This window comes from Musa acuminata, chromosome BXJ3-9 (assembly GCF_036884655.1).
Source record: "Musa acuminata AAA Group cultivar baxijiao chromosome BXJ3-9, Cavendish_Baxijiao_AAA, whole genome shotgun sequence".
Lineage (NCBI taxonomy): Eukaryota > Viridiplantae > Streptophyta > Magnoliopsida > Zingiberales > Musaceae > Musa > Musa acuminata.
In genome coordinates, this window is record NC_088357.1 from 12,193,969 (window position 1) to 12,218,903 (window position 24,935).

Below are 24,935 nucleotides of genomic sequence, written 5' to 3' on the forward strand. Positions count from 1 at the left end.
GACTTAAAGTAAATGTAAAGTGAAGTGAGCAGCTAAGTAAAGAAGGTAAGCAGTAAGGAAAGAACACACCAGATTTATAGTGGTTCGGTCGTTGTGACCTACGTCCACTTTCGATTCCTCCTCCGTCAAGGTCATCGGCGTCTACTAATGGTCTTCCTTCAATAGGCAAAGATCAACTACCTTTTTATAGTGCTTTGTTCTTTTCACAGGCTTAGGAGACAATCCTTACAAAACTCACACCTTTTCTTGAATGATTACAAAGCTAAAGAGAGAGGAGGAGGAGGACTCTTTGTACTTTTACAACACTTTTACACTCCAACACTTAAAGATTTTTTCATACTTTGTTGCTACTTTTGTTGTTCTTTCATGCAGAAAGGAGTGAGGTATTTATAGGCCCCAATGACTTCAAAATTGGAGTAAAAAAGTATCTTATCCCCGGTTTCTGGGGTATTAGTGGTACCACCATCATTATTGGGCGATACCACCGCCTGCAGACTGATACTGGGCAGTACCACCGCCTAGTCTAGCGGTACTATCGCTTGACAAACTAACATTGGGCGGTACCACCACCTAGTCTAGCGGTACTACTGTTTGATAAAGCCTTGGAGATTGGGCTCTGGCGGTACCATCGCCCAAACCACTTGGGAGGCTGAGCCTCAAGCGGTTCCACCGCCAGCTCCGACGGTGCCACCGCTTAACGTGGCTCCAGGTCATTATTTGAGCCATCAGTCTGGCCCAAACCAGCCCTGAATTGGGCCCAATTGGCTCCTAACTGAGTTAGTGGGATTGCCTCCCAATCCTAATGTAATCTAGGTTCTAACTATGACAATTAAGGTATTAACTAAGTAATTTTTGTTCGGTATATCAATTGTTCTTTCGGTGAAGTCTCAACGAACTTCCGGTAAACTTTCGACACGTTTTTGGCGAACTCCCAACGAACTCTCGGTGTGCTCCCAATGAACTCTCAGCGAACTCCTGATGAACTCTCGGTGAGCTCCCGACAAACTCTCGGTTAACTCCCGATAAACTCTAGGCGAACTCCCGACGACCTTTCAGCGAACTCCCGACGCATCGTCTGAATCTTCGTCATATCGTTTGATCTTCGACTCCAACCCAATATATGCTTTATGTCTTATCCATTATCCTAGTTAATCCTATAAGGATTAGATCAATAATTTATTAATTAATTTAATCATCAAGATTCATCAAAAGTAAATTTGGACATGCTTGAACTCTGCCCCATTTGCATGTTTTTAGAGCAGTGGATGGAAAACAAAGGATTTCTCAGCATCATTTGACCCTGTGGATTCTTTAAAAGATCTATGGACTTGCATTTGAGAGCAAATCAAGTTATTTATTCAATCTGAAAAGAATATATCTCTCATTAGTCATATTTCTTGTGTCTGTGAGACTCTTGTCAGCGAAGAACCTTTTGCGACCCTGTCGGGTTCATCGACTCTCCTGTAACCATCCATGGTGACTCTGAGATCGAGAATTTTACGCATCTCGGATCGAGGGGTTTCATCGATCGTGTTTCTTATATTTTTGATATAAACTATTCCACTGTTTTCAACAAGTGACATCTATCGAAAATGAATCTTATCAAGTTGGTTCAACTCTTCATTTCAGGTTGACGTTTATCATAATATTTGAGATGAAGTCGTCTCCTAATTGGACCACTGACATCGAAATGTATATGGTCAGGCCGTATCACAAGAAATGTGGAAGAACCTCTCCAGATTGAATGCTATATCACTAACATGTCAATCCACCTGATGGTTTTGCAGGGAGAAATGATGAGCACATACTCACAAATGAAATCACATGATGTTTATTAGGGTGTAACGATACGCCCTGCTTGTCTTGCCATTTAGTACATATAATGTGTCTGTGATCAACAGTGCATTACCACAATGCTACAACTAACTCCTTTCAGAGGAAAAATAAGACATCAAACAACTGCACATGATTGTGTACCATCCGGAGTCAACAGCTCCCCAAGTGCTTCCACATGATAGTAGTAGCCACCGGAGCTGTCAAAAACTGCGGAGGGGCTAAAAACTTGATCTTCGTTGGTCTTCCTGAGTTCATAACCTTGGTAATATGACAGTAAGAAAGGCTCATGAGGAACCTTTACTTTTCCATGTCTTTCGCTTGCTTCTTTTCGCAAACACAACCTCCGGGCTCGATAGAAGCTGCTGAAGGAGGCAGTCACTCATTATTGGTTTTGGATCATTCTCCGAACCTGGCTGTAATTTTATCTGCAGGCAACTTTGTTGATTCAGATCACTAAACACAGAAAACACCATCTTGCAGTTGATTGCCACGTTCAGATTATGCAGAAATTACTGTTAACAACATCCTCCAGGGATTATTTCTTTACTAAACATACCAAGGAAGAAGAAACACTGTACTATTTTCAATAGAAAGACGCAGCAAGAGGAAATAGAAAACACATCTTACACTGATCAAAATCTATAAGTAGTTTCCTATTGTTTTTATCTGAAAGGCCCTACATAAATTGTTTCTAGCTCATTTGCTTGTGGAGGCACTACATACATTGACCTTCCCAGAGTCCAAATTAGGGGGAGCCGATTGCACTGGATCACCCTTCTTTGCCTATCTGCCTTCAAAGCCTATGACCAATTTATCATTATCGGTATCTACTAAAATAAGAAAGGACCATTCACCTCTCAAACAATAAAAGAAGAAACAGGTTATAATAGTGAGAAAAGTTGCCCATTGGAACTGAACCTATTCTCAATTGAGATTTCAACCCTAATTGGGGAAAAATAATTTTAGAATTGTGTGATTGCTGGATATGCATCTGCTAGTGGACACTTATCAAATTCTATGGATGTGAACAATAAATATAATAGCACGATCCGCTTTGATTATTTGTATTGTAAGGATGTGCTTTTTATTTGTCTTCCTTAATAAGACGCAAAAGAGTTCAGACCCAATTATTGAGTCCATATGTATGAGCACTAAAAGAAATTATTGATAATTTGTTTTATGTTTGTGTAAAATCATTTCCTATGCAGTCCACAAAAAAATGGATTTAGCATAAAATAGTTGAGAGTCGTTTGCGGCATCAACATTTATCAAAATACTAATAAAGGGCATAAATGCATATTTATGAAAAATTCCACTGCATATTCATGAATAAAATATAATGAAGATCATAACCTCATAGTTCTGAAGCAAAGATGCAATCAGTGTTGAAATTCCAAGAGTTGCAAATTTCTCGCCAATGCATGCTCGTGTCCCATATCCAAAAGGAAGAAAAGCTGCCTTTCTCTTTGGTTCACTAAGGAAAGCACTTTTCTCGAAGTCTTCATATTTCTTGTGTGTTCCTGGAGATGTGACAGAAGACAACTTCAATCAGTGATTGTAAATAATAATAAGCAGCTAAGAGAGTAGGAACAAACAGTGAAATTGAAATACAAGAAGCTCATTTCTATATATAACAAGGTTGATGCAAGTGAAAATTGCATTATAGAAGTGCATTAAACCAGACAAAACAAATACAACAGTAAAATGGTATGAATTACTCAAATGCATGAGACAGGACAAGGAGACTAAATATATCAGAATAAATAAAATAAGACCATGAAGCAAAACAAGTAATCTTGTTATTTGCATAAATGCCTTGCTCTTGATAAAATCAGCCAACCATAATGGCTAGAAGCAGTGGTTTTGATGCTTTTGTATGTTATTCTTGTGAGTTTTGGTAAAGAAGAACCTGTATAACCCTTACAATACTAGAATCTAGAAATGAGTCATGATGCAAATTTCATGCCCAAAGAATACCAGTTAAGACAGGCACATGAGACTTCAATCTTTGCATTATTTAGCTTTGCCTCTTGGTTCCATAAACGCATGGATCTTCATCTGGTTTTCAACATAGGTTCCTTCTCTTTCAATTGTATAAGCAATCACATGAATGGAGGATTATTTTATGCTCGTTTCCACTTTTAAACAAGAATTATCATGTCGGCATAAGCAAATGTGTGCCATGTTGGAAGATATCATCACATATGTTGAGTTATGGCAATGGTATCGGTGATGCAAATTCTTGAAGTTACCCTACACCTAAACTATTAGTCTGGTGGTAATGTACTAGACTCACTCAAGTTCTATTGAGGGTTTGAACCTCAACCTTAAAAAAATAAAGACCAACTCTACTCTATACCCTAATTTACAAACTTCCCTCCCATCAAGGTACCTACCATAAATGTCGAGCATGTCGAAGGACATGAAGATCGATATTGCAGAAACAAAATGAAAACCTTTAGTCCAAATACCAATTCTTGAATTGAGCAGCCACAAAACACCTGAATTCCTAAAGTAAAACATGTGTTCTTTGTAAAAGAAATCCTTTAGTACTAATGTTTTAAACGAGTGTCCATCAAGATTCATTTTATATCATTCTATGGTTTCAAAGGTGCTAATTTACTTCATCCATCATGCTTTCTTTTAGTAGTAATGAACTTGATATATTTACAACTTCATTAAAATAACATGTGAGAGGCATCTACAATTATATTATTTTCATTACTTGACAATTATGTATATCTCTTCTATCAGGGAATTCTGCAGTTCAAAGAGGAGAATAGGCCTCCAAAAATGATAGGAAGACAACTACTGAATTAACCTAAAATCAACCATCAATTCATATTTGGTTCTAGATGGACAACAAGGCCTTGTTTTAACACCAAAAATAGAAAAGTAAATAAAAAACACAATGACATAGTATTGCTCAATATGGGGTGCCTAAGTGCTATTAAAAAAGAATATTAGGTCAATTTAACTTGCATATACAGTAAAAATCACATGAGAGCATTTTTCACAATCAACATAACTGAACTGAACTTGCAAATCACAAACCTTCATCCAAAAACAGCCAATGAAACAAAGCCAATGACATTCACTAATTATTTTATGACTATGTTGAGATATTCTACCTTAAGCATTATACAAAGTTTTGATAATATTAATTACATCTGCATGGTCAATTAATGTTCTCAACCTAAGGTACACTTTGACTGAAGAGACATGTTAGCTTCATGCAACCATAAACAAGTTGAAGCTACAGTTCAGGTTACTAGACAACATTAATGCTACACCCAGATTTCATTTTCCATTTGTCTTGCATCGTCAATTATATGGACTCCAATAACAAAAATGATTTTTAGTGAGCAACAAGATTTTGTGCACTTTGTATATGCCAACTCTCATGTAAATTTGGTAATGATATGTCAAAAGACTAACAGAACACCAGATTAGCCTAATCAGGCATAATGCCACAAAATCCCTTGTAAAACTTACAACTTAGCTACATAGGTCTGTTCCAGTCATCAAGCTCTGTTAAGCCCTTCCCATAGTTCTTATTTCCATCAGATTAAAATATAAGCTCAGAATAAAAGGTAAAGCCAAAAAATAGTAAAGATGAGAATATGTTACATATTAATTCAAAGAAGTATTGAGAGGATAAATATTAAATTATAACACTCAACAGAATATTTAGATTAGATGAGTGATTGATTCAATTGATTTGACCAAGTTTGGATAGGTGAAAATTATTAAAAAATCATCATGAAAACTTTAAACAAATCGTCATAGTACAGAAATTTAGTTTTCCGGGAGTAGAAATCTAATTGCACTAACATTCATTTGTTCAATTAATTTCACTAGAATGGGCCTTAAAATGTTTGTGCACAAGATATTAGGCTACCAGGATACTAGGATTAAACTACACTGTGTATTAAACATAGTAAACTTGTTTTACTGCTACACATGGGAAAAGAAAAAGTTAAGCACAAAGAGATGCAAGAAAGTTCACAAGGAGCATAAAAGAAATCCAATTATGCTATGGCAGCAGTACCTATATGGTCTGTGGCCTCCGACAAGAAGCGCAATGGATTAAAACGACCGGCATCCTTGCCCCAGATATAGCTATCCATCTGCACCAACTGTAAAGGAACAACCATAATTGCTCCTGCTGGTACATTTACGCCAGAACAAAGATAAATATCTGCAATTCAGAATTAAAAGACATTAAAAAATTTCCAATAAAGATGAGAAATTAATGCAACATTCTTTTCAAGATTAGCATGTCAAGAATTTAAGTCAGCCATATTCTTTAACTGCATTGTTTTGCTATCACAAAAAGAAATCTCCAATTAAACAGCCTGATTAACAATCACATTCAAGCAACCATGTGACATCAACTGAGTACAACTGTGTAAAGCACACATGGAATGCTGATTGAATAGGTTGAAAATAAAAACTTAAGTATCTTGTCAGAGAAGACATAAAGATTCTAGGTTTCTATAATTGTAGTATCAACTATGACAAACCATGATAAGTAGAATTAATTTTTTGAATACCATGGATCAAGGTAACAAACTGACATGATAATTCACTTGATACATCAAAGTGTTAAAAAGCTTTGTCAACAACTACCGCTGAATCTTAAAGGATTCACAGTAGTCCTGGTCCAATTACATAAGCTACTCTTTTCCAAACACATGATCAACTTCCCGACCCAAGCTTCCAAGATGCCTGAAATGGAAGTAAGTCATTCTCAAAAAAGGGGAAGTTATCATGGGTTCCATCCAGTGGGAAAGCATTTCCATCATAAACCCTACAGGACAGAAAATTACTTTATTCAATCATTATTATATACCTTATCCAAGTTCTAAACTCCTTGGAAACTCAAGATTAGTCCATAAAAGTCTGACCTGTTACTATTAATAAGAAATATTATGCCTAGCACATTAGTGACATGAAAAAACTTATTTGGACAATATAAATATTTATGACAATATCATATTTCAGTTAACATTGCTCAATATATAGTAAAGATTTTAATTTTGAATAATACCACCTGTACCGGACGGTACCATTGATTGGGGCTGCTTCGGCCCCGTTACCACCCTAAATCGGTTGATGACGGTCGATTTCAACCGTCGCCGCCCGCTACCGGGTGGTATTAGCCGAGGGAGAAGAAAGAAGAGGGAGAAGAAAAAGGAGAACCTAGAGATCCGACGCCGCTCTTTCTCGACGATCCTGATCCATCGCCGCCCTCCCTCGCCGGATGTCGCAGATGAGATGTCGCCTCCTCCTCGCCCGAGCGGTACACCTCGGTGTACCGCTCAATACTCTCGTATTGTATCGAGCTACGTTCGAAACTTTGGTACGGTACAAAGTTACATCCTTGATATATACCATTCTTTGTAAGAAGCAAACTATAAACAAAAAAGTTACGATCTTCAACTAACAGTTGTAGAGAAGAAGCTAAAACCTAAGTCATCCATGAATGTCTTAAAATGAGAAACACGTTACCATGTAACCATTGAATAATCAAATATCTGATCATAAATTTCAAAAGAAGTTCCTGTTTATAAATCACATGTTGTAAAGTTAATAACCAATTTTATAAATCACATGGTGTAAAGTTGCACCATGTAACCTAAGTCATCCAAATCACTAAGCTCTCATTCTTAATCCAAATTAGGAAACATAGTGTAAAGTTAAAAACCAAGCTTCTAAATCACATGGTGATCATCATGTCAACTAAATCAGATATCTCCAGTTGACTGTCCCCATAAATTGATTTTCTAACCATAATTCTCAGAGATAGCAAGCAATCAATTAGTACAACGATGGTTCATACTTCATAGTCAAATGAATATTTCAGAAAGTTTGATTAAATTGAAAAAAATTAGACTTGGAAGGGTTCATTACCATGTTCAAGAGAGCATCTTTGAAGCAAAGGTCCAGCTGGCAATAACCGAGCTGATTCGTAGACTGTAGCCATAAGTAAATTCATCTTTTGTACATCATCAGAGTCCAACTTGCAGGTTTTCTCCTGAACTGCAATGATCTCTGCATATAACTGTGGCAGAGAAGATAGATAAGAGATCATATATAGTTAGCCGAGCATTTCTAGAATACATGTTCAGTGATTAAAATTATTTTGCTCTAGAATGTTCATTAGTTTTAGCTTTCAAATTCAGCTCCTCAACCTAAGAAGGATGGAATACACAAAAATTTGTTTCACATATTGCTTTATCAAGTTACTAGAGTTCTGCATCAAAAGGTCCTTTGGCTGAGACCAAATTTATGGTCTAGCCCGATCATACAAAGTTGACAATTCATTAGCAGTTAGCACCACCAACCTTCAACAATGAAGATTGTCATTTTCAATCACTTTGAGAGTAAAACAAGATCATATGAAGAAACACCAACAGATAACAAATCTGAAATATGCATATAATTAAAGTAAGATCTACCTTCTGCTGCAATTCAGGATGTAAAGCAAGCCTTGTCAGAATGCTACTAATCAAGCTAGAAGTAGCTAGACATCCATGAAACATCAGGCCCAATATGTTCCCACATAGTTCTTCTTTGGAATTGAGATACTCTGCCATCTCTTCCTGGAGGAGAACACCTGAAGGCATATTATCAAGCAGAACAGAATCATTGAACCTGGCTTCATCTTCAATATCCTTGTTATCTTTGTAAGAACTGTGACCAATTTTGCTTAACAAGTCATATTTTTCCACACAATGCTGAATAATGTCTTCGGTTAAGTGTTTTAACCTCTTGCACATGTGCTTGTACTTCCAGTATTCTCTACTCCAGAAAGGAGGGATTGTATAAGAGGCCCAGAAGCAACCATCTTTAGAAATTGTTATAAGGAGCTTCTCATAAATGCTAGCTTTAGGCCAATCCAAAAATGCATCTCCAAAGAGTGTGCTCCCAAGGATGTAAAATGCCAACTGTTGAGAAACCGATCCACAATCAAGGGTACCTTTAGCCATTATAGTGTCAACTCTGCCCATGGCACATTCAACAATCTCAGAAGGAATAATATTTGCTCTCACAGCTATTCTCCCGTTCATGTATTCTGCTAAAGATTCTCTTCTCTTTTGTACCTGGAACCAGTGAAAAAATAACATATGAAGTAAAAAAAAAGAGGCTCTCCACAGTTTAGTGATCAAGACAAGAATAATTATAATCTTTAACAAAGAGCAAACAAATAAAGTTTCCATTCATAAGACTAGTCAACAATACCATATAAGTAAATATATGAGATGTCTTCTCATAGTCTATGTACAAATGAAATGGACTATGTAAAATATTGTAGAACAACTTCTCAGAAACAGATTTTGCTAAAAGATAACACAATCGGAAGCAAGTATCAGGAAAAGGAAAAGGTATATGAACCAAAACGGTCAGTCGATATCTGGGTGCTTACCTCAAAGTCACAAGTGAAGCTAGCATTTGGAAAGAGTAGAAAATGTGATAAAATGGTGAAATTTGTATCAAATACTATGCTCTTTAATTAGAAATACCTTCTCAAAGGATGAAACAAACAGGCTTGATCTACCAAAAGCCAAATGAAATGCCCGTCCAGTCAATGGCAATTTATCCTCTGCCTTTATAAGCACCTCTTTAATGAGCATAGTATCTTTGACAGAGACAAGAAGCTGAGTCGGGCTCAACCAAAGTCTGACAATTGGTCCATATTTCTCATGCAACTCAGCAAGATAGCCTGCAACACAGCAAGCTCAGACATGCATATAAATAAGAAAATTACTTAAATTAATTCAAGTAGTTGTACTCTCATAACCGCATTTATCCAAGTTATTTAAACAATGATTAGATGGGTTCCCAAAACTAGACTTGGTACTTAAGTTAGTCAGGTTGTTTAATTTAATTTATTTCCAGATAATAGTAAAAACTGCAGAAGATTAGGATTGGTTGTAGGAATTATGATCAGAATCCACTAAGATCAATCGAATCAAATCATGGGACTTCCAGATGGATCAGAGAGTTCAGCTGGCCTTCAAATCCCCAAGGGATATCTGGACAGTCAATATCACAAACCATGAAAAGAAAAAGAAACCATTATATCAAACAATTATTGCCTTCATATAGAAAAAATGTTTCCATTTTTTATCTTTGTGATTACGAAATTAAAAGGTTATCATCAAAGAAACTACACATAAACTAAACTGCTCATAAGTCAAAACACTGATCCTAATCATGTTGTTGATTCTGTTGAGCTCAGAAAAGTTGATATTGAGAACGATGGGATGATGTCATAACTCAGAAAAAAAAACACAGAAATTAAAATAGACAAATCAAGCTTGGAAATCAACTAAGATCGAGCAGCCATGCTAGTTGAATTTTAAGCTCACAGTGAGACTGATGCAATATAATCACGATTGAAGATATAGTTCGATATCAATAGAGTTCCTCTTAAATAGAGTTTTGAGTCTATAATTTAGCATCATCTCAAGTCATTCCAATTTATCTATCTCCCTTTTAGAATATTCTGGCCCTTTTATTATATACCGAAAGAGCAACATTATATGATCAGGATTGACTCACAGACACAGAGATACCCAACCAAAAATAAAAGGAAAAAGGTTGCTATATCACCTTATCACATTTAGGTTTCATGACATGAGAAACATAAGTTGTTCTAATCACTACACAACCAAATTCAATCAGTTGTCTGCAAAATGTAATCTTTTTATTAAGCATGAATAAAAGGGTAACCAAATTCCCTAAAGAAAAACATGATAATAACAACTTAGAGTTAATAAATCCAAGATAGTAAAACTAACCAAAAAATAATAATCTATAAGAAAATTAGCAAAAAACAATCATTACAAGCTGAATGACAAAGCAAAATCTTTCCAATAAATCAAGACCGCCATAGGATCCAAAATTTCAGCTACAAGACAAAAGCATCTCGAAAGAACAAAAACAAGATTCGATAAAGCATCGGCGCCCACCGGTGAGACTCCCCAGGGAACCACACCCGGGGATCAGCTTGGAACGGGCGAGGAAGGGGTTGGAGGGCGGACCGGGGATCCGGCTGCCCTGGACCCATAGCCGCACCAGCCTAGCGAGCCTGCGGCAGAGGAGGGAGGTGACGGAGATGAGGCATATCCAGAGGAGGGTGTTGGTGGCCCTGGAGGCGTAGTCCCGAAGAAAGCGGCTGGGGCAGGAGGCCGCGCCGGGATGGGGCGGCGACGGCTGCCGGAGGACGAGCCCGATCAGCGTGTACGGAAGAGCAGCGTCGCAGGATTCCATGCTCCACCGGTCCGCCTAATTGCGTGGATAAATCCCGCCGGTGTTACAGAAGCAGATGCGCACCCGGTAGCGTTCGAGAGAGAGCACGAATGAGGAGGAGAGATCGGAAGCTGATGGATTTCTGTGCCTGTGGCTTTTGACTTCAGTGCCAGCAAGAGTTGACTTGTCGTGAGACGTGGCGTTTGAGACTTGGTTTGGGCTCCACATTTGGATGGGTCTTGGACCAAATTGCTTTTTTATTGGGCATATCCTTATCTTGCGACAACTACCCGCTCTTACTACCTTCCTAGTAATTGGCAAGTGGTGACCACGTGGATATCTGTAAAGACATCATTAGATCGGGTAAGTTAGCTAACTGGGAAGGAATAAAGCTCCGATTAGTGTCTTTAAGGGATTTTTTGTTATTATTGCTACTTGGTTTGAGCTTACCTTTTTTCTACCTGCCTTGTGATTAGTGGATTGCCACCTAGCAGACCTTTTGGGATAGGATTAAGGTAGGAGTTATCGACAAAAGGTCGCTGCTTTTGTTAAGCTACCTGTATTGACTCGTACCCGATCTGAGTACCTGCTTTCGATTGGTGGATAGCCGCATGGTCCACCTGCTGCGGATGTCGTCTCGAAAGAAGTAAACTTGAGGAGAAAAGCTTTATTTTTTTTGCTTTTAATTAAGTGTCCCTTCAAAAATTTGAATGGATGTATAACTATGAAAGATATTAAAGTATTTAATAAACAATAGATGATGATTATATTTTAAATATATATTGATTCGAGTATTGTTTAAAAATATTATGTTTTAAAAGTTTATTGAATATTATGTGATAAATTTATTTTATTTTTAATATTTTAATATTTATTTAAAGATAAATATATATTTTTTTATTTAAATTAAAAAAATACATAAATTAAATAAATAAATGAATGTATGTAATCTTGCCAAAAATTTTGTATGACCTAGATATATAATAAATAAATATATAATCATATAAATATATATATATATAATAATTTTTAAAAATAAAAAACAATAAATATATAATCTCATAGGATATTTTACTAAAGCCTTATCTCAATGACTTAAATCAACTATTTTAACGAGCAAATAATTATTTTATATTTAATACAATCATATTGAAAATAAATAATAGTAAGATTCTTATACGAGATAGATAGCCTTGAAGAACAACCCCACATGAGGCTTTCCTATCAACACTCCTATTTGAATGGGATAGATAAATCTATCTCAACACAGACAGACATACACAAAGTGGCCACCATCAAATTTAAGAGATCTCTAATTCAATTCCATAAGTTTGTACTCGACAGAGACCGTCCGTTCTGGCGGAGCCCACGTCGTTCGGCCATCTGAGGCCGTCCGATTCCCTGCAGTGTGTCTGAGGGTGCCGACGCAGGTCTCTTTCGCATAGGAACATTGACGCACCAAGCTTTGAAACGATAACAGTGTCTCCTGCCTCGGCGAAGACACCGAGTCTTCCTCATTTACCCAGGATCTATAAATGGGTCGGGCGGAGGCGAAGGACGCGTTACCTTCCCCTAAATCCTCTTCGGTTTTGGCGCCCTCACAGATTCAAATTTTGTCCTCTTCCTCTCGCCTTTACTCCCTCCTCCATCCGCATTCCTCCCCCCCCCCCCCCCCCCCCCCCTTCTGCTCTGCTGTCTTCGGCATTCCAAGGAGAGATGTCTCGTCTCCCGCTGCCTTCCCCGGCTCGCACGGAGGCCACCACCTGCGGATCTTTGCTCCAAGAACTGCAGGTCCCCCTTCCCCACCAAAATTCTCTGCTCGTTTTTGCTCCTTTCTTGTCAATTGCCGTTTTATCTCGACGTTTTCTTGGGTTCTTCGTTTGCGTACTTCGTCTTGCTTCTTGCTCTAGTTGCGGTGCTTGCAACGGCTTGCGCTCTTTTAGATTTTGCGAGGGTCGTTCTTTGCGTCCGTGGTTTGGGGGTTGCTTGATCGTTGGCGTTTTTAATAGATGAGTCTGACAGATGACGAAATTCGAAATCTTCCCTTTGCGTGGTTCAGTTTTGCGTTTTCTTGTGGCTGTGGGCGAGTTTTGACACTGTGGAAAGGCCGCTTCTTTTTCTTCCGGGGCGAGTCACAGAGTCTGCTTCCCTGCATGCTAGGGTAAAGCTGCGTGAATTATCCCTCTCTGGAACCATTTCTTTTTTGGTTTTGTCTGTTTTCTTGAAGCGGTTTTTGCCTTTGATCGAGTTTTTGCCGTCTGTGTCAGAATTGCCTTTTGTCCATAGTTCTTTTAGATGTCGTGGCTTCAGCTTGTGATGCCTCGATTAGTTTGTTTCAAGTTCGTGCATTATATTATGAGTTGGGTCTATGAAGTTTCAATAGTGGACATTTGTGATGGAAATGATGGTGCCGTCACATTAAAAAGGTTACATTTCCTGCATGTGACAGCCTATTACACGAATTTCTTAATTATTTTCATCTATATATTAAGTTATACTTTGTGAGGGAAGAAGTGTAAAGGGTGCTTCTCCTTCTGAACATGTGATGTGATTCTCTCATTCTGGCAAGAAATAGTGGATGTCCTACTGGTCTGCACCATTGTTCTATGTTTTCATTTGAGTCTGTTTAAGAAATTGAAGGTTTCTGATACACTTCGAATAAAAATGTTTGGGTTTTGAAAGTACATCTGCTTACGATTGGTGCTTAATTTGGCTATATAGTAGGTCTAGCTATCTGTAAAACTGAATGTGATAAAAATAACAATATTTTAATCACGAGATCTTGATGAGAAAAGAATACATAAATAGTGACTTCATCAATTGGATGTGACACCGTGTTAACATGAACTTGCATGCTTTCTACTGTCTAATACTTACTGTGCAGTAAAAGATGGCAATTATGTTGATTCAGGATTTATGGGATGAAATAGGGGAGAATGATCGTGAAAGGGACAGGACAATACTACAGCTTGAACAGGAATGTCTTGACTTGTACAGAAGAAAAGTAGACCAAACTAGAAAACACAAGGCAGAATTACACCAGATGCTGGCTGATGGTGAAGCTGAAGTATCTAATCTAATTTCCATACTCGGAGAGCGAGAAACCTTTGTTCGGGTTAGTTACGATATTGCCACTTTTACAGTCTCTTTATGTTCCTATTCACTCTCTTTATGCTCTCTTGTTTCTACTCCTAGTTAGAGAAAAAAGCAGGCACACTTAAGGAACAGTCGGCCATGATTAAACCATTGTTGGATGATCTGGGACAAAAGAAGGAACAAAGGATCAAGGAATTCCTGGATGTTCAATTGCAAATTGTTAGGATATGTGCAGAAATAGCTGGTAACATCCATCAAAGAAGTTCTACTTCTGCTCAGGTAGACGAACGGGACTTAACTCTTAAAAGACTGGGAGAGCTGAAGTGCCAACTTCATGAGCTTCAAAAAGATAAGGTCTAGTATTGGTAATCGAAATATAATGTTATTCCAAATATGGAAAATCATATTTTGTAACTTATTTTGTTTGGAACTTGCAGAACCTACGCTTGCAGAAGGTTGGTGCTTACATCAAATTGATTCAAGATCTGTCGTTGGTGTTGTCAGTCGACTTCTATAAAATGATATCTGGAGTCCATCCTAGTTTTGGTGATTCTTCAAACAACCTGACAGAAAGCATAAGTAATGAAACTCTTGCTAGACTTGCAGGAATTGTTCATTCACTAGAGCAAGAGAAACTACAAAGGCTACAAAAGGTGTGGTTAAGAGCAATATTACTTTTGCATGTCATGTATGCTAAAATTTTGTCTGTAGGCTATCATTTTTTTTTCTTAATCTTGATAGCTGAAATTTATATCTTCTATATTTTTTTACAACCAACATATTTTAGTACGACTAACAAACTCATATCTAATCTCGCCAGAGTTTCCTCTTTCCTGAAATATATTTCATGTGATATACTGAAGATGTCTACTGTAATGTACATTCACTTTCAAAATATTGCTTCTAGTTGTCTACAAAATCCCCAGCCCTTATTTATGGTTTCCTCTGTGACTGTTAGATAAGAAGGTGAAGTTGAAACTTATAAAATTTGAGTAGTTCATAAGGCTTGCAACGTAAAAATTATACTTAAATTCATGAAAGCTTTGAGCTTTTTGAGGTTTCTGGTGAGACCTGCTAGTACCTGAATAAGAACATTTTCTAGGGTCTTATAAACTCCCAACACTTCTGAATTTGTATCATGAAGTTTAGATTTGTGGTTGTTTGATATCTGATTATATATTTTTATAATTTTTGCTAATGACAAATGAAAATTCTTTTGCTCTCTAGCTACAAAACTTGGGGAGTACACTTGTTGAGTTATGGAATCTCATGGATATGCCTATGGATGAACAAAAAAGATTTGACCATGTAACCTGCTTGACATCATCATCTGTCGATTCGGTACTTGGGAAAGGTTGCCTTGCACTTGAATTAATTGATCAGGTAATTCACTCCTGTATTTCTCTGTCCACACAAGATCCTTTATATATATATATATATATATATATATATATATATATATATATATGTATGTATGTATGTATGTATGTATGTATGTATGTATGTATGTATGTATGTATGTATGTATGTATTTATATACATATATATATACATACATACATACATACATACATACATACATACATACATACATACATACATACATACATACATACATACATACATACATATACATATATATATATACATATACATATATATATAAACATATATATACATATATATACATCTATATGTATATATATATAAATATATATGTTGAGAAAATCTTTTTGTTGGTCGTTAACTTTTTCAGATATTCTATCATTGTGTCTTATGTAATTTTACTTTCATTAGGCTGAACATGAAGTTGAAAGATTGAATGTTCTAAAAGCTAGCAAGATGAAGGAACTTGTTTTAAAGAAGCAAAATGAGCTTGACAAAATTTACAGAAGTGTTCACATGGATGTTGATGGTGAAGGAGCAAGAGAAACACTTATTGGTCTCATAGATTCTGGTTTGTTTGAACTCATGATTTATTAAGCTTTAGTGATGTTCAATCATATCACATTTATGGCATGGACATTTTTGTGTTTTTGTTCCTAATGAAGGTACTTGAATGTTCAACAATCATATGGCTTCCTTCTGGTGCACTTTGCCCATAATGTTACATTTTGACTTTTACATATATATGTTTTTCATTCTCTATACATATACCAATACACTTTATTAGTGGAAGGTCAACTACTACTCTTCAGGCTAGGTTTAAGTTTATCGAACATGTACACACACATATCGATATTTTTATACTGATGTTAGATTTGCATAAATTCAATTTTTCTCAAGCTTGGTATTGGATATCACTACCGATGAGTGTACTACTCATACGTACCTATCCTACCAGATCTCATATGCAGTTTACCATGACAATAATAAAAATAATGGCCTCATGCAAGAGGCATTAGGCAGTGTGGAATTTTCATGGGGGTTTGTTAACACATCCTTGAGCAGAGGCATCATTTCTGTGATGACATTTAAATATTATTATAAGGCATATTTAGAAATATACCTACATTTCTGTGATGAGTAAATATTGGTTCGATGGAATTTAGGAATCAGCACTATACCTATATTTTTAACCCTGCTTTCAAGCACCAACGAAATATAATGATGAATTTGGTGACTCAAAGTAACTACAAGGAGATTTTGGTTATTCTGCATGTTTGCCTAAACAGTTGTAGCTGTTGCATTGGTTGTCTTTTATAAAATTAAATATTGGAATTTATCTGGTATTGACCTCCACATGACATTATTTTCAGAATAGTTATGTCTCTAAAGAATAACAAATTCATTATGAATTCGTGTATCTGTTTCAGTTCAATATCATCTTTGCTTGTGTTATTGTAGCTTCTTGTTTATTTGCTGTCAGTCACGATCATCATCACAGTGGTAATAAATATACGTAAACTACTTTACTTTCATAATTGATTTATAGGGAAAGTAGATCTCGCAGAACTTCTCTCAAGAATGGATAATCAGACTGTGAAGGCTAAAGAGCAAGCTCTAAGCAGAAAAGACATTTTAGAAAAGGTGGAGAAATGGACATTTGCATCCGAGGAGGAGAATTGGCTCGATGATTATGAGAAGGTAATAAAATTGACCAAATTTTACCAGTAATGTCATGACTTATCCGTGTTAAAGGCATGGTGAGATAGTGCAAAGTTTATCTGTCCATTCTCAGCTGAACTTTGATTCATTGAACTGCTTTATCCTTTTTGAGGGCAGTCTGTTGTTCCTATATGTCCTTGTATTAATCTTGGTCATGATAAAAATGCTAACTTACTGGGAATATTCTTCTGTTTACTTACTTTGACATATTGAACAGGATGAAAATCGTTATGCTGCTGGTCGAGGAGTGCATAAGAATCTTAAACGTGCAGAAAAAGCCCGGATACTGGTCAACAAAATACCATGTGAGCTATATTCTATGATGTATTGTATGATTTTCTTTCTATGATGTATTCTATGTTTATCTTGTTAGACACCGACCTTTTATTTGTTTATGTTGACCTCTTGTTTTCTTGTAACATCCCCAATAAGCAGGAGAAAGTGGTTGCCTAGATTTTTAGAATTTTAAGTAATTTAGTGATTGCATTCCTTCACATTCATGAATGGTAGGTTCAATTCTTAGTTGCAATCTTTAGGCATATGGGGTGCTCTCAGTTTTAAATTGAATCTTTTAAAAAGTCTACTGTATTCTAATTGGTGTAATGTATAATATACTTTCCAATGTAGAAAACTACATGATCATCATCTTTACTACCCTTTGTTGGTCATGAGGGTTGCGAGATTATAGGCAGTAAAGTGAGTATCATTCTTTACCTTTCTGGTGACCGTCACTGGACATACATAGAAACATGTATTTGGCCATATTGCACAAGATTGATATTTGGATTTGATCAGCAAGATCGGAATCATCCAATAAATATTTTTAGAATTTAAAAATTACAAAAAATGTGAATATAATAGTTCGATAGAAGAAACATAAAACAGAATATGAGAAAATAAAAATTATTCTTTGCTAAAGGATACTTTTTATTTTTTTTCATAATACCATAATGATCGAAGCTTACACATGCAGATTTTATTGCATGTGCTTTCCTTCACATAAGAGTGGCCACCTAGCCATGGCATGTATGTTTCATCGTAAACAAAATGTATTTGCCAATGTGGATTGTTTTTGTTAATTTTTTAAAAATCTCTTGTACTTGAGACAAAAGTGATATGATTTCTCTCATGACACTACTGTAAATTTTGAATTAACCGTATACTTTTGCTTAATCTGTCTCTTAATTACAAATATGAGAATTTTCTTTCAAGTGATGCACATATTTTGGTTTCTATTATTTCCTAACAATCACTTAACTATTCTTCTGTAGCTCTGGTAGAGAATCTGGCTTCAAAAATAAAAACCTGGGAGAACGAAAAGGGATTGCCATTTATGTATGACAAGGTATTATTTTATTGCTGAAAAACATTTCTTCATAATCAAATATGTTTCTTAAAGTTTTATTTGAATAGCTGATCTGTTATTTTGATCTCCAGGTGCGAATGCTAGATAGCTTAGAAAATTATGTCAAACTCAGGCAGCAAAGAGAAGAGGAGAAACGACGATTCCGGGTTGGTTTCATTATCTTTTTGGTTTTTTTCACTTTATGTCACTCCAGAACATTTCTTTTTGTGTGACACACTTATGTTCATTCATTTTTTATGACAAGCTGCCTATTTTCTGCATATACTCTAGCAACATTCATAATTGAAGCTTTCATTAAGAAATTAGGCAGCTCAATTGTTCTGAAATCTATTAGACAATACCAGTACTTGTTCTTATGCTCTCTGTGGCCTTCATTTTTCTGCAGGAAAGGAAGAAGCTGCAGGAACAATTTGCAACAGAGCAGGAAGCTCTTTTTGGGAGTAAGCCAAGCCCAATGAGGCAGTTTCCAACTAAGAAGCCCTTGGGCCAAAGCTCGAGTGCGAACATTGCTTGCGGAACGCCGACCGGTCGCCGTGTCTCAACACCATTTGGACGGCAGGGGATCGTATCATCAGGTAAGGAGAAAAAAGGTGGAAAGGGGAGCGTAGTTACACCAGATAACTATGTTTCCCTTCAAAAGGATGATTCTGTGTCTCACAACTCATCAATCTTATGACCTTGAAAGTAGTAGCCTCCGAGAATCCTGGTGCTGAAAATTTAAGATAGACGTTGTATGACTGTTTGAGTGTTAATGTTCTTGACTAACACTTTTATTGTGATTACTGCCTTTGGATTCTACTGTTCTGTACTGTTTCCACACCCATCCTACGAAATCAGTGATTTATTTTTTGCTTGTTGAATTCCAGGATGTTTCTAAGAAGAAGCCAATTGGTTTTTGGTGCATCTCTTCGGCTAAATATATTAGGAAATTTTCTTTATATCTTAGTTTTTGGTGCTTTTCTAAGAAGATGTGAATAATAAAATATCACTCCATGTGTCATGCAACATTCACAGGACAACCACCACCCAAAGGGTTTGATGCAGACTCCCCAGGGATTAATGACACCAATTTTAGCCTGTCTACTACCTGCAATGAGTAGAATCTAATCCACTCCTGCAACACAGATGTAGAATTAGACTTTAAACTAGAAGTTCATGCCATTCCTTTCTCTATATATGACACACATGAAGGCTGCAGACCATGAATCCCAAGCCTCCCTGTGTCTATTTCTTACACTGCACCTTGCACCATTTTTTCATGCAACAAGGTCTGCCAGAATAAAAACCATACTTTGTGTCCATTTTTAAGTCTGAGAAATGATAGAACATCTTAGCAATATGTGAGACAATTAGAAAATATTGCCATCACATAAATCTTTCCAAAACAATGCATTTGATTCCAGGATTGTACTATCAACAATTAAGAGATTTAGGACTTATAGATTTTTAGGATTTGTTTCAGAATGATTTGCCTACCTTGAATAGTACAACATGCCTTCCATGTTCCCTATCCCAAACCTGGAACAATCAGGATTACTTTAGAATAAATCTCACACTGTTGTATGCCTGGTCATTTGCACTGTCTAAAAGCTTATTAGCCCCTTTTTAGGCTCTGCAATTCTCCTTATTGCTAGTCCAACATGCAGAGCAACCAAACAATTCTTCCACTATGCTGAAAAGAACTTATGAGGTGTTGTGATCTCAGTCCAATGAAACAATAGTTTAGTTCTGTAGGTGCTTCCCTTGGGATTGCACAAGTGAGAAAACTTGTAACTCTTGGACAACTTGTTATGCCCAAATAGCAAAATCCTTGTTTTGTCTAAAACCATGCCCTGCATCTTGATTTGTTAGACAGTTCTATCTTCTGCATAATATAGCGGTATATCACTTGATCCATTCACAAGCCATTGCTGAAGTCACATCAAGATGATGTGCTGAAAAGGAGTGCATAATTAATTAGGCAGGAGCACTAAGAATCGATTAGGCATTGTTGTCATCGGATTATAAGAACATATGTACGGATTCATTAAACAGCATTTGTTTATAAAGATATGCTGGAAACTGTTGTTGAGTTAATCATGCAGTCCTTATTTCCACAGTGACTTCCATGCATGTATGAACTTTATCTGGCTAGTGGGTTAATGAATGAATGATCTTATCCATTTAGTGAGAACGACAAGCACCATTTCAAATATTTATTCACCAACTGCTCTCAGTTGGAATAATTCCTTCTCAAGATATAAGCCACTTTAGAGTTCTGCATCTGAAAATGATCTTATAAATTGTCCTATTCTCCACTAATTCAGCTTATCATTATTCTCTGATGTTACTGTTGGAGTGACAAAGCAAACTAGAGATTCGATCCTTGGAGATGAATGAACAAGAGTTGTAAGTCACTCTTCATCACGTAATCCCATGCTAATCATTTATTTCACAAACTCAAAGTTTGATGTTCCTCTTCATCACAACAGATGGTTTTGTGTTAGCTTTGTACTGAATATTGAAATCTAAGAATGTTTCTGGAAGAACCGATCCTTTTGTGTTGTTATGGGCATTAGAAAATGAGCAAAAAAAAGAAAGCCAAGAACATAGATCCTACATCACTTTATGGATATGATTCAGTGCTACTTATGTTAATTATATCTTATCTTTTGATAGAATCTACAAATCCATTATCTTTCATACAGGATAAAACAACATCAACTGCCAGAATTCTTGCATACCAGAATTCTTGAACGTTTATTCTCTAAGCTAAAAAATAAGTGATGCCAATTTACCATGAGATTCTCCATGGACATCGGCAGCTAAAATGGTTAATCAGCAAAAGTCTCGTTGTAATCCATTCAGGATTCCCAACATACGAAAGGTTTTGATACTACATCAATCAGCACCACGTTTTGAATTAAGAATGCAGAAAAAGTATTTGGATTCTAGTAGTGGAAGATGTCTCATATTCTTCCTCCATGAACTTTGCGTCACAAGTTGCCCACATAATGTAGGAAATGGACCTCAGAATATAATTTTATTCAGTTAAAAAAGTTGTCTGCTTGAGCTGAAACATATCTCATTTTTTGTCTGCGGTTTTCGTTCTTTATTCCACATCTAATTATGTATTTCCATTCCACATTCACCGATTCCTTGCCATTAGAAGTTCCTTAGGGGTGTCTTAAACTTGTCATTATCCACTATGCAGATTGCTCTAATCCCACAAACATGCCTTTTGTCTCCAAGTTGTGGCTGAGTAGTTATTCTTTCTCAAGTGTCTTCTCGGATGATCACCCAGAAAAGCTTCTCATGGCTGGACAATTATGAAGATGATGAGATTGCTTGTCAACTTCTATTTGTTCCTTCTGATTAAGTTAAACCTTAAGGTCACAAGTTTATTTATCAGTAACCAATCTTTGTAGGACTTGGAAACAACTCAGTAGTAGCAATCTCAAAGCACATAGTTTAGAGTGAAACATGGAGAAACTCTTCAGCTTTTCCTCTAAAGAGAAAAAGGTCAATTACATAATATAAAATAAATGTAGGCTGAGATCAAATTGAAAGCAGATGAAATGTATGCTCAAAGTGATTAATTGATGCATATTAAATGTATTGCTACAGATGTTAACTTGGAAGTACTAAAGAAAACACATATTAGTCTTTTTAATGCGACAGTATATCTTGGTATAACGTAAGGTTGCTCCTTTGTGACTTAAGATGACATGTATTGATCCTTTCGAGATCTCATGTACATTGGATTTATTCCATATCAACATTTAATTGAATTTATGCATGCTCATTAATCATGTAATCTGTTTTTCTTTTGAGTTTTTAATGGTTTAGAATCTGAACATAATTTGGTGAGCAGAAATTTTGAAGAGGAAACAAAGTCTTCACTGTCATTCCTTCGTGAAGTCCTAATTACATAATCACGAGAAGAAAACGAAAAGAGGAGAGAGAGATATATATAAATCTCCTCTTTCTTTTTTTTTTTGGTCCTCCGAGTCTTCCTTTCAAGTGTCAGAAGCAAACTAGCTTCTGACTCTTCCTTCTTGGCCTTCATGGAATTCTCTGCTATTGGGGATGGAGGAGATCATCCAGTTGTTAGCTTTGGCCTTCTCCGTCTCAGCTTCATCCTGTTCCATGATCTCCTCGACCCACTGCTACTGGTATGTCCATGGCTTCCATCTCCTTGCTCTCCCTGTTCTTGCCCCAGAGAACGGAGTAGAGGCCAACAACTATAAGGACAGCTCCGATCACTCTGCATGCAGATGACAAGTCTCAAAGACCTTCCAAATTACTTGGTCTCAGTCCTTCAAAGACACAAGTTGAGATAGTGGTCTCACCCTCCCAAGTAGATCTTCTCAGCAAGGATGAAGGAGCCCATTATGGCTACTATGATCATCATCAGAGGGCTGAAGGCAGAGGCAAACACCGGCCCCTTGTCCTGCATCACCAGACCCTGGACATAGTAGGCAATGCTTGATGTCACAATCCCCTGCATGTTCCAATCGAAGGAGAAATCTCATTAGCTTCTTTCTAGCTAGAAAGAGATGATTCGAGAGAAGAGAGAGAGATGAAAGAGGCTTACAGCATAAGCAGCGGCAAGGAGGTTCATGTCGAAGCCGATTCTCCAAGCAGAGGGCTTGTGCTCCATGATCAAGGTCACAGCAATGGCTTGCAGAGTACCCACAAAGCATATCAAGGAGGTGAGGGAGAGGGGTGCATCATATTTCTTTAAGGTCGCTGCCTGTGGAGCATGAGACCAGGCTCTCAAGTCAGTTTCCACAAGGTAGAGTACATGAGCTGAGGGTTCGATGCAGCCAAGTTCTACCTGAAGGATGAAGAGAGAAGCCCAAGCTAGAGTTGCAATGATGAGGCAGATGCAGCCTTTGAGCCAGTCCTCGTCGGTCGAGTCATCACCGGCGGCGGCCGTGGGCGCGTTAGAGTGGGGCGGGTGTGCGTGCTTGGTCCAGGCCATGTCCATGATGGGTCCCTTGTACAGGGTCAGCAACATGGCTCCTGCCACTGTCACAAGAGTTCCCACCACCTTGGCTTGGCATCTCACCTTCTTCAGATGCACCTTCTCCATCCTATCATTACCGATCAGTTCCACAATCAGCAGCAATCCGAGAATGTAATGGTGGAAATCATGAGCTCGTCCGATCTAATTAATCGACCTGCATATGACCGCCAACACGAAGGTCATTGCGGGCAGCATGTTGCTCATGGCGCAGGAGAAGGTCGGGGAGGTGAATTTGAGTCCAGCGTAGTAGAAGTTCTGGTCGATGACCGGCCTGCAGACATGGCAAGAAAGCTAGTGAGACAACATCTGAGCAACCAAAAGAGTGCATGCCACAGCGCCGGAGACGAACCCGAGGAGAGCGAGCACGAAGATCTGCATGAAGACGAAGAAGGACATCTTGGGGCGCACCTTCCTGTCGGGGGACAGAGGAGTGAGGTGAGAAGGTGAGTCACTGAGGAGTTGGTGGTGGGCGGGGCGGGGGTTGTTTACCTCTCGAGGACGAGGGCGAAGGGGGCGATGGAGATGGTGGCGAAGAAGTGGCGGTAGACGACGAGGACGTAGTGACTCATGCCGTGGTTGAGGGAGACCTTGGTGATGATGTTCATGCCGGCGTAGCCGAACTGCAGAAGGATCATGGCCAAGTAGGGCATGCACTTCTGGAACAGCTTGCTGCTTCCCGCCATCCCGGGTGGTGGTGGAGAGAGCTCGGAGGAAGAGGAGAGAGAATAGTGTGTGTGTGTGTGTGTGTGTGTGTGTGTGTGTGTGTTGAGGGGAGCAAGAAGACGAGAGGGGACGACTCGATTCTCCTGAGGATGGGAGCCCATTTATGAACATGCTGGGTGGGATCCGTGACGAAAAAGATACGCGGGAAAAGTAGGACCGTTAAAGTTAGTTAACATCTTCATAAAAAAAAAAATTAAAATCTTATTTAATTTGGTAGTATTTCTAAAGCTTTTTCTCCTCCTATAAGCTCTACAAAATACATTCTAACTTAAATTGAATCATAGGCTCAAAATATATTTAACCGTAAGTTGATAATAGTACCTTTATGCCAGTTATTACAATCGGAAGTTAATACAGTTAATATACTTAATAAAGACTAATATAATTTAAAATTAAATTGATATATATGTGAGACTTAGTCCAATAAGACTTTTTTTTCTGCGGGTAATCTTTTCCAATATTATATTAATTCTGATATTAGTTACTACGTTATCGTTCGGTGAAATAATTAATTTATTAAGTCTAAATCATTAG

General features: G+C 37.4%; 2 protein-coding genes and 1 pseudogene across 2 annotated transcripts; 1 reads left to right on the forward strand and 2 right to left on the reverse strand.

The window, feature by feature from the left end:
- Positions 1-1,805: 1,805 nt before the first annotated feature.
- Positions 1,806-11,257, reverse strand: LOC103998217 (cytochrome P450 72A397). Its single transcript, XM_065166031.1, has 7 exons — positions 10,818-11,257; positions 9,366-9,565; positions 8,301-8,945; positions 7,753-7,903; positions 5,888-6,037; positions 3,190-3,356; positions 1,806-2,261 (listed from the first exon to the last, which is right to left on the reverse strand). The coding sequence occupies exons 1-7, from the start codon at positions 11,116-11,118 to the stop codon at positions 2,121-2,123; spliced, it is 1,755 nt and encodes a 584-aa protein (XP_065022103.1). The 5' UTR covers positions 11,119-11,257; the 3' UTR covers positions 1,806-2,120.
- Positions 11,258-12,684: 1,427 nt separating this feature from the next.
- On the forward strand, positions 12,685-19,527 carry LOC135648554 (65-kDa microtubule-associated protein 5-like). Its single transcript, XM_065166322.1, has 11 exons — positions 12,685-12,888; positions 14,009-14,212; positions 14,293-14,547; positions 14,631-14,846; positions 15,421-15,576; positions 15,991-16,150; positions 17,129-17,280; positions 17,519-17,606; positions 18,573-18,646; positions 18,739-18,813; positions 19,053-19,527. Exons 1-11 carry the CDS (start codon positions 12,814-12,816, stop codon positions 19,341-19,343), a joined length of 1,746 nt encoding a protein of 581 aa, XP_065022394.1. The 5' UTR covers positions 12,685-12,813; the 3' UTR covers positions 19,344-19,527.
- Positions 19,528-22,499: 2,972 nt separating this feature from the next.
- Positions 22,500-24,463, reverse strand: LOC135648452 (WAT1-related protein At5g07050-like; annotated as a pseudogene).
- Positions 24,464-24,935: the final 472 nt, after the last annotated feature.